The following is an 11,999-nucleotide window of genomic DNA, read 5'->3' as shown; positions in this document are numbered from 1 at the left end:
CCCATCCCCATAGTACCCGATCCCCCTCCCATCCCTCCAGTACCTGACACCCCCCCCCCCCCCCCCAGCCCCATAGTACCTGTACCCCTCCTCCCTCCTCCCATCCTCAGTACAGGAGATCTCGCTCTGCCCCCCTCCTGTTAAGCTGTTCTCTTCGATGCAGCAAGCGAGCCCTCCCTCCTCAGCCAATCAGAGTCCAGGAAGTGGGCTGGTCTGATATGTCACAGCCAGAGAGGAAAGGAAAAAAAAACCGATGACATCTTTGAGCTTGTAAGGGAGAGGAGAGAGAGGAGAGGAGCCTTGTATGTCATCGCTGGATCGCTGCACAGCTCAGCCACACTGACCCTCCACATCGCCACATCTCACCTTCCCCGGACACCTCGGATTGAAGCCAGCCTGCACAATGATAGCAGCCCAGCTCCTGGCCTATTTCTTCACTGAGCTCAAAGATGATCAGGTCAAAAAGGTGAGAGAGGGGGAGACATGGGGGGAGGGGGGAGACCCCTAATTAGTGGGCATAGACTGCTGGATCCATCCCAGGGACTGATCACATCCTGAGCAGTCCTCATCATCAGGACCCATCAATGAGATCCATTAGTGGGGAGAAGGATGAGAGGAAAACAGAGAATTCAGGGAGCTGCCTGCAATGTCCTTGAAAGCAGGATGTGGTGACATTTCATGTCCCTGGGCCTCACATCCATATGTACAGAGATCTCCTGAGATATACTCTTATATACCCAGATCTACCAACCACAATCATCACCTCCCACCCTCCACTCCATATACTCTTATATACCCAGATCCACCAACCACAATCATCACCTCCCACCCTCCACTCCATATACTGTTATATACCCAGACCCACCACAATCACCACCTCCCACTATCAACTCCATATACTGTTATATACCCAGATCCACCACAATCACCACCTCCCACCCTCCACTCCATATACTGTTATATACCCAGATCCACCACAATCACCACCTCCCACCATCCACTCCATATACTGTTATATACCCAGACCCACCACAATCACCACCTCCCACTATCAACTCCATATACTGTTATATACCCAGATCCACCACAATCACCACCTCCCACCATCCACTCCATATACTTTTATATACCCAGATCCACCACAATCACCACCTCCCACCATCCACTCCATATACTGTTATATACCCAGATCCACCACAATCACCACCTCCCACCATCCACTCCATATACTGTTATATACCCAGACCCACCACAATCACCACCTCCCACTATCAACTCCATATACTGTTATATACCCAGATCCACCACAATCACCACCTCCCACCCTCCACTCCATATACTGTTATATACCCAGACCCACCACAATCACCACCTCCCACTATCAACTCCATATACTGTTATATACCCAGATCCACCACAATCACCACCTCCCACCATCCACTCCATATACTGTTATATACCCAGATCCACCACAATCACCACCTCCCACCATCAACTCCATATACTGTTATATACCCAGATCCACCACAATCACCACCTCCCACCATCCACTCCATATACTGTTATATACCCAGATCCACCACAATCACCACCTCCCACCATCCACTCCATATACTGTTATATACCCAGACCCACCACAATCACCACCTCCCACCATCAACTCCATATACTGTTATATACCCAGATCCACCACAATCACCACCTCCCACCATCAACTCCATATACTGTTATATACCCAGATCCACCACAATCACCACCTCCCACCATCCACTCCATATACTGTTATATACCCAGACCCACCACAATCACCACCTCCCACCATCAACTCCATATACTGTTATATACCCAGATCCACCACAATCACCACCTCCCACCATCAACTCCATATACTGTTATATACCCAGATCCACCACAATCACCACCTCCCACCATCCACTCCATATACTGTTATATACCCAGATCCACCACAATCACCACCTCCCACCATCAACTCCATATACTGTTATATACCCAGATCCACCAACCACAATCATCACCTCCCACCATCAACTCCATATACTGTTATATACCCAGATCCACCAACCACAATCACCACCTCCCACCATCAACTCCATATACTGTTATATACCCAGATCCACCAACCACAATCATCACCTCCCACCATCAACTCCATATACTGTTATATACCCAGATCCACCACAATCACCACCTCCCACCATCAACTCCATATACTGTTATATACCCAGATCTACCAACCACGATCACCACCTCCCACCATCAACTCCATATACTGTTATATACCCAGACCCACCACAATCACCACCTCCCACCATCAACTCCATATACTGTTATATACCCAGATCCACCAACCACAATCATCACCTCCCACCATCAACTCCATATACTGTTATATACCCAGATCCATCAACCACAATCATCACCTCCCACCATCAACTCCATATACTGTTATATACCCAGATCCACCAACCAAAATCATCACCTCCCACCATCAACTCCATATACTGTTATATACCCAGATCCACCACAATCACCACCTCCCACCATCAACTCCATATACTGTTATATACCCAGATCCACCACAATCACCACCTCCCACCATCAACTCCATATACTGTTATATACCCAGATCTACCAACCACAATCATCACCTCCCACCCTCCACTCTATATACTGTTATATACCCAGACCCACCACAATCACCACCTCCCACCATCAACTCCATATACTGTTATATACCCAGATCCACCAACCACAATCATCACCTCCCACCATCAACTCCATATACTGTTATATACCCAGATCCACCAACCACAATCATCACCTCCCACCATCAACTCCATATACTGTTATATACCCAGATCCACCAGCCACAATCATCACCTCCCACCATCAACTCCATATACTGTTATATACCCAGATCCATCAACCACAATCATCACCTCCCACCATCAACTCCATATACTGTTATATACCCAGATCCACCACAATCACCACCTCCCACCCTCCACTCCATATACTGTTTTATACCCAGATCCACCACAATCACCACCTCCCACCATCTACTCCATATACTATTATATACCCATATCCACCACAATCACCACCTCCCACCCTCCACTCCATATACTGTCATATACCCAGATCCACCAACCACAATCACCACCTCCCACCATCCACTCCATATACTGTTATATACCCAGATCCACCACAATCACCACCTCCCACCCTCCACTCCATATACTGTTATATACCCAGATCCACCAACCACAATCACCACCTCCCACCATCAACTCCGTATACTGGCATATACCCAGATCCACCACAATCACCACCTCCCACCCTCCACTCCATATACTGTTATATACTCTGATCCACCAACCACAATCACCACCTCCCACCATCAACTCCATATACTGTTATATACCCAGATCCACCACAATCACCACCTCCCACCCTCCACTCCATATACTGTTATATACCCAGATCCACCAACCACAATCACCACCTCCCACCATCAACTCCATATACTGGCATATACCCAGATCCACCACAATCACCACCTCCCACCCTCCACTCCATATACTGTTATATACCCAGATCCACCAACCACAATCACCACCTCCCACCATCAACTCCATATACTGTTATATACCCAGATCCACCACAATCACCACCTCCCACCATCAACTCCATATACTGTTATATACCCAGATCCACCACAATCACCACCTCCCACCCTCCACTCCATATACTGTTATATACCCATATCCACCACAATCACCACCTCCCACCATCAACTCCATATACTGTTATATACCCAGATCCACCACAATCAACACCTCCCACCATCCACTCCATATACTGTTATATACCCAGATCCACCACAATCACCACCTCCCACCATCAACTCCATATACTGTTATATACCCAGATCCACCACAATCACCACCTCCCACCATCCACTCCATATACTGTTATATACCCAGATCTACCACAATCACCACCTCCCACCCTCCACTCCATATACTGTTATATACCCAGATCCACCAACCACAATCACCACCTCCCACCATCAACTCCATATACTGGCATTGACCCAGATCCACCACAATTACCACCTCCCATGCTCCACGCCATATATTGTTATATACCCAGATCCACCAGCCACAATCACCACCTCCCACCATCAACTCCATATACTGTTATATACCCAGATCCACCACAATCACCACCTCCCACCCTCCACTCCATATACTGTCATATACCCAGATCCACCAACCACAATCACCACCTCCCACCCTCAACTCCATATACTATTATATACCCAGATCCACCAACCACAATCACCACCTCCCACCCTCAACTCCATATACTATTATATACCCAGATCCACCAACCACAATCACCACCTCCCACCCTCCACTCCATATACTGGTATATACCCAGATCCACCAAAATCACTACCTCCCACCATCAACTCCATATACTGGTATATACCCAGATCCACCACAATCACCACCTCCCACCCTCCACTCCATATACTGTTATATACCCAGATCCACCACAATCACCACCTCCCACCCTCCACTCCATATACTGTTATATACCCAGATCCACCACAATCACCACCTCCCACCATCCACTCCATATACGGTTATATACCCAGATCCACCACAATCACCACCTCCCACCCTCCACTCCATAATGACTATGTACTAATAATCCATCACCCTTCCAGCTGTCACTCCTTTTCATAGGTTTACTCTTCACATTACTGTACAGGATCAGATCATTGTGTGTCAGTAATACACCCGGACAGGTACACAGCTCATCACAGGACTTGGTTTCCTTGTGAATTATGAAAATGATGAAGTCTGTAGAAGAGGAATGAGAGATGCTGCTGAAAGCAGCCAATCAGATGTCAGCATTCTTTAACCTTCACTGGAAATATTACATAGAAAAACTGGTTTTCTGAGTTCCCAGGGATCTTTTTTTTCCTGATAGTTCTCAGATACATTACTATCAATCCAGGAGGTGCTAAGTTATTGTATAATGGGTATCATCAGACTTTTATTGATAAGATGGTTATGATCAGACTTAGATATAGGATGGTTATGACCAGAATTGTATTTATAGGATGGTTATGATCAACATTTTATTGGTAGCATGGTCGTGATCGTCTGATCAAACTTGCATTTATAAAAGATGGTTATGATCACACTCTTTTTGATAGGATGGTTATGATTAGAATTTTATTTATAGGATGGGCTATGATCAGACTTTTAGTTATGGAATGGTTATGATCAGAATTTTATTTATAGGATGGGATCTGATTAGACTTATTGATAGGATGGTTATGATCAGAATAGTATTAATAGGATGGGTTATGATCAGACTTTTATTTATAGAATGATTATGATCAGAATAGTATTTATAGGGTAGGTTATTGTTAGACTTTTATTTATGGCATGGTTGTGATCAGAATTTTATTTATAGGACGGGTTATGATCAGATGTAATTATAGGATGGTTATGATCAGAATTGTATTTATAGGATGGGTTATGATTAGACTTATTTTTGGAATGGTTATAATCAGAATTTTATTTATAGGATGGGATCTGATTAGACTTATTAATAGGACGGGTTATGATCAGACTTTAATATACAGGATATTTATTAAAAAAGAATTCAATTTTCTATGTAAGTGAGTATTACTACTATGATTATGATGTGGTTGAAGATATTGCTTTTGTTAATCCTCATCCTGACTCCATGGAGAAGTGTGGATGTATGTCCAAGGACACACCTTAGTGTAGATGTCTGGATCTTGAATGAGCTCCCTAGTTACCTAGTGATGCTAATTACACTTTACTGACCCAACCCACATAACCAGCCTGACGCTGAGTTACCAGTGCCCAGGAAATGGAACAGATTATGCGTTTGACCTCCACTGCTGTGTCTATGTACTGGGCTTGTCCTAAGGGGAGGTCAAACCACTCGAATCATTTCATATGGATCCGCCATTACTGAACTGCTCTCTGGGTTGTGTGCACACTTGTTGATAATAATGGACATGCTAATGATTAAATTCCCTTTTTTACCCAAACCATTTCTGCAAGTAAGGCAATTAAATTATAATTAGATGTTTTCTATACAGATTGCTGCTTATGAAGGATGCATTTGGGATGTAAGCATTGGGATACAGCTGTGTCCATTTCACCTTGTTCCCTGCATAGATCTGGATATATACAGTGGAAGGACGTGTCAGCTATTACATAACACAATTCATTACCGGGCCAATTATATCACAGCATCATTGCAATGGAGAAAAACTGCACTTACGTCTGCTTGGAATCCTGGAATGGATTTTAAGGCTTTCGAGATGGACATGCAGCTCAGGGATAGGTGTGAAATGTAAAGGGGCTCAGTGATTTCCTTCTGCTCTCCTTATGACATTGTAAATCTCAGTTAGTTTGAACACTGGCCGCCCTGTTCAGTAAAATGTTCTTTATTTCATTCCTTAATGTGTAATAATGTTTATTTAGGAGTGCTAAACGGACTCTTATTTTTCCACAGAAATACTGATAATACTTATCTTTTAGATAATTCACTGCTTAGCTCTATAAGGAATTCAGTAAAGAAGTGAAATAAGCATAATTATTGTCTCATCTATTACACGATAATGCTTAAAGTGAGAGAAGAGCAGGTTCAGGGCCACGCTGTTCAAAAAAACAAGCTGTACAGTGGAGGTATGATATGTTTGTTATTTAAAAAAAATACTTTTTTACTTTAAAGCAAAGAATGCATTAAGATAAAAAAACCTTCGACCTTTACAACCACTTTAATGCACATCTAAAGTATATGTACTTTAATATAGCCTAACGTTTAAAGCGGAACTAAGCTCTCCTATTCTTTACAGGCAAGGAAACTGCCATCTTAGTCTCTGTTTGATCTGCAGTTGCCATAGTACTGTACATGTGATCACTTATAAGCTACTTAATGGCTTGACAGTTAGGTTGAGAGCACAAGCAACCGTGACAGCTTTCATTCACAGCATCAACTTACAGGCACCAATACAAGTGAATGACTGTCTATGACTGCACTCACCTAAATGCTGATTACTACTGCATCAGTATATACTCGTGCATGCACATACAGCATATTTCCACTAATGCAAAAGTGGTGCGATTGGGGAAATATGCCATATACATGGGTGAACACCAATGCAGAAGTGATCAGCATATACTCAAGTGTGGATGCGTACAGCCGGTCACTTGTATTGGCGGCTGTATGCGCCACCCGCAGCTCCCTGTGTGATTTTACACTCAAGAATTGAAAAGCTCTTAAACATCTGTGTGTATGAGGCCTACAATTGTGTAGATTTAAACAATCTATTCAATGTATTTTACATAGGCCCACATGCTGTCTGGTTATTGGTTGTTGTAAAGGAGATTATACAATCCTATGTGTGTGGCCAGCATTGGGCCAGAACACTGAACACGACAAACCTAATAGGAGAGCACAATAAAATTGTAATGTGTGTGGCCAGCTTTAGCTGGTATTGCTGGAGGTGGTGCTCCTGTATTGGAAACTGCACTTTAAAGTCCCATCATTTCATAATACAATAATCCCACCACATTTTTTTTCTACCATGTACAGTTTAAATAGTTTTTTTTGTTTTTTTGTTTTTTCAAATGTGCTTTATTGTTGTCATACAGTGTAATAACAGTATGCAGAACAGTTTAAATTAATTAAAAAATTAATAAAGCTTATCTGCAAAAAAAAAAAAAAAGTGGGGTTGGATTACAGCAAGGTGAAGAAAGCCAGGAAAAAACTATGAGAATAACCATTTCTTACTTCCTACGTTTATTAGAATTGATACCATAAGGTGCAGTTTTATCGTGTGTATGTAATAAGTCCCTAAGAAGTTCCACAGAAAGGCACATGTTGTATGTATTAAAGGGCACTGCTAAGCCTAAGGAAAGGATTGCAGGCAATGGAATATTTTCTAGCACAAGCTGAACCTTTCCTTCTACCTACTACTTCCGGGTACCATGACATGAACGGACTTTCTTGGCTGCCATGATGCAGTCTGAGTCCTATTATGCATTGTTCTTTATCAAATGATCTTAACTGCCTTATGCACCAGTGAGTTCTTACAAAGACCTGTGGTTGTGTTTTCTCATCCAATGAGTATTTTACCTGTTCAGAAAGTTTGCATTTGATTGATGGCTGCAAAAAAGTAAATCCATCATTTTGTAAGAATACCGTAATACATAAGTCCTTAAAATACATATACCAAGCATAGATACACCACTCTTCATGTAGCACTAATGGGAAATATGCTTATTTTTTATATTGAATTTTTCTTCCAGAAGCCCGTTTGTGAGGTCAGGCACTAATGTTGGACTAGAAGGTCTGGCTCGCAGTCTCCACTCTAAATAATCCCAAAGGTGTTCTATTGGGTTGAGGTCAGGACTCTGTGCAGGCTAGTCAAGTTCCTCTACCCCAAATTCACTCATCCATGTATGCATGGACCTTGCTTTGTGCACTGGTGCACAGTCACGTTGGAACAGGAAGGGGCCATCACCAAACTGTTCCCACAAAGTTGGGAGCATAAAATTGTCCAAAATGTCTTGGTATGCTGACACCTTAAGCGTTCCCTTTACTGGAACTAAGGGGCCAAGCCCAACCCCTGAAAAACAACCCCACACCATAATCCCCCCTCCACCAAATGATTTGGATCAGTGCACAAAGCAAGTTCCTTAAAGACATGGATGAGTGATTTTGGGGTGGAAGAAAATGACTGGCCTGTACAGAGTCCTGACCTCAACCTGATAGAACACCTTTGGGATGAATTAGAGCGGAGACTGCCAGCCAGGCCTTCTCGTCCACATCAGTGCCTGACCTCACAAATATGCTTCTGGAAGAATGGTCAAACATTCCCATAGACACACTCCTAAACCTTGTGGACAGCCTTCCCAGAAGAGTTGAATCTGTTATAGCTGCAAAGGATGGGCCAACTCAATATTGAACCCTACGGACTAAGACCCCATACACACTGTACAATGTTTGTTGTCTGATTTTCTTTAGATATACCAAAAGCATCTAGTGCAAGGGCCTGCCTGATTGCATACAAATGGAAACTCTTAAGGTTTGACCTCATATTATATGGTTTTATGTAAAGTGTGTATCCAGCATATGACTGGGATGCCATTAAAGTTCATGTGTTTGTAAAGGCAGGCGTCACAATACTTTTGACAATATAGTGTATGTGTATATATATATATATATATATATATATATTTGTTGTTACATTATTATTATATTCAAGTTCTTCCCCTATTGAACTGTAACCGTAGAAACGTATTGAAGCGACAGAAACAAGCACATATGCCAAACCTCATGGGAAATATGCATGCAATGCATTGATGCTTCATGTGACTGGCCTTACACTATAATCAATTGTGTTGTAATTATACTGTCTATTTTTAGAAGCTATGGGGTTCCTAAACATCAGACAGGTAATTATATAAGCAGTAGTATGAACTGAAAATGTCTCTTTAAAGCGGGACTAAACCCATACATTTAACGGTTTCCCAAAACAGTTCCATTCAAGGCATATAATAAATGGTAACTGTCAGTTACCTGTGTTCTGTCCGGTCATCAAATGGCTGGTGTGATAACTGATGACATGTGCAGCACCATGACAACTGCAGATCAAACAGAGGCTAAAATGGCAGCTTCCTTGGCCTGTAAGGATAGGAGGGATTTGTTCCATAGTATCTTGGTGCTGCTGATTAATGCAAAATGATCAATCATTTTTAATCCTGGACGATCCACATAGTTTGGTCAAATCTGATCTAAATCAAGTCTAAATCAATTGGAATTAAAGTTGTGGCTATTTAATTGATTGCAGATTTGATCATTTTGATTGATTGCACAGCGATTGGATAATAAAACTGAAATGTGTGTGGCCACCATTCGAGTGTTCAGGGAACAACAGAGGCAGATGCAGCCTTTTGTGAATTGGGACTTGTCAGGCCCTGAAGGTCAACTTGACAGCAAGGCAATTGACATTTGCAGAATAAGAATTTAGCAATGCAAATGTTGTCTTTACAGGTCTCTCCCTGCTACTGCAGCTATACACACAGGAGTCCGTGATGTAGGAATTGTAGAGATCACTGCAGGCTGGATACATGTTGACTATCTGTCCAAGAATGTACTATTGCTGGGGTTTTTGATCATTGTAACCATTGGAGCCTGCACCACTGTCACTGAGATGTTACTTCACTGTGTGTAATGTCATCACATTCTGCATGGGGATGTCATCAGGACCAAGGCAGCTGTTAGGGTCACTGTATCCGTATACCCTTGTCATGTGAAAAGAAATAAACAATATGGAAGAAACCCAGACAAAAAATATTGTCAGAACCAGGTACATAAAAAGGGAAAATCAGGAATTCCTGACATCGCACCTGTCCCTCTCGGGTGCACTAAAATGCCCCGAGGAACACCCAGCTGGACAGCCCTGTGTGCAGGAGGCCTTAGATGTGGTTAGGGCCATATTATATATTGGGGTAAAGCTAATTTTGCAGCAGCAGAGAAAGATTGCAGGAATAAAGCGGATACTTTGCAATAAATTTTCCCTGTAACCTCACGTCCTATTTTGTACTGCTTTGCTTTGCCACAGATTTGATGCATCTCTGTCGCAGGAACAACTTAAAGAGAAGCGTCAATTTGTTAGGGCACCCCCAACCCATTGATACCAACCTTCACTGCTTCACCTGCCTATCTGCTCATCTGCCAGAGAGCTGAGAAATACCTGGAATTTCCAAGAATGTGACCTTCTCCTCCTACTCCCAGGATGTAGTGCTCGGGTCTGAATGGCCAACCAACAGCCCAAACACTGCCACGTGGGGGAGGGAGGAAGATCAATAATCATCTGTAAGCTCTGAAACTGATCAATACAGAGCTTACACTGGCTTAGCACACCCACTGGCGAATGGAGGCAAGGTAAGTACCAATGGGGTGGTGTGTCCCATTAAGACAATCAATTTTCCCCAAATAAGCAAAGTGACAGATTCTCTTTAAAACATGCAGGTAATGTACTGGCCAAAATAGTATTAAAAGTCCACCTTATTGACCAGGTATTTAGAGGGTAACATGAAATATGGCCATAGTCCACAATCCACAGTCCCACACTTCCAAACCACCCCCACCTACTGAATCCAGGGTTCTCCTTGCTGCAGGTACATCTGCGTCATCTGGTCTCAGAGATCTTTGAATGGAGAGACTACAAGTCCCATCTTCTACCACAGCAGACAGACTTAATGATCTCAGCAATGGCGTCACTGGGGGGGGGGGCAGAGGGGCCTGACCCCCCCCCAAACATTATGCTGTGCCCCACCATGCGCCCCCCCAATTAAAAAAAAATATATTATTTTTTTTTTTTACAAAAAGGTAATGTCCTCAGTCAGCTCCTGCGGGTGATTCTTCCCCCCTCCCTCTGCTCGCTGACACTGCATAATGCAAGTGCTCACACAACCACGGCCGCCCGATCTGCTCCTTCCCCTCCATCCTCATTGGCAAGGAGAAGAGCGAGTTGCAGGAAGGACTCCCCCAAGACTCTCAGTTACTGAAAAAACAGACTGATTTCTCCCGTCCTTAGGATAGGAGAACCAGCCTGTAAATTCCAAGTGATGCCAGACCAGCGCTGTCAATAGTAGGGGCAGAACAGCAAGAGGAGGCCACCCTGGGGGGGCCCCAATACAGTAGGAAGGGAGCTCACTGCAGAACATGTGAAAGGGCCGTTGTGGGATCGTAGCAAAGGGCCTCAAGATATATATATATATATATATATATATATAATATTGCATATTATAGTTGCCCCCCTACTTTTGTCCCTGCCCCCCCCCCCCCATGTGCCCCCCCTAAATATGAAAGCTGGAGACGCCATTGGATCTCAGTGGACCACA

At 43.3% G+C, this 11,999-nt stretch overlaps 1 protein-coding gene across 1 annotated transcript in view; it reads left to right on the top strand.

Annotated features, from left to right (window-relative positions):
- Positions 1-207: 207 nt before the first annotated feature.
- HK1 (hexokinase 1) overlaps positions 208-11,999 on the top strand; it is a 100,679-nt gene continuing 88,887 nt past the window's right edge. The window contains exon 1 of the mRNA XM_073596463.1: positions 208-466. Within this exon, the coding sequence (XP_073452564.1) occupies positions 404-466 (63 nt within the window). The 5' untranslated portion in view covers positions 208-403. The remainder of the gene's footprint in view (positions 467-11,999) is intronic.

Source organism: Aquarana catesbeiana, linkage group LG08, assembly GCF_042186555.1.
Source record: "Aquarana catesbeiana isolate 2022-GZ linkage group LG08, ASM4218655v1, whole genome shotgun sequence".
Lineage (NCBI taxonomy): Eukaryota > Metazoa > Chordata > Amphibia > Anura > Ranidae > Aquarana > Aquarana catesbeiana.
Note: the sequence above shows the minus strand (reverse complement) of the source record. Positions and strands in the feature narration are given on the sequence as shown.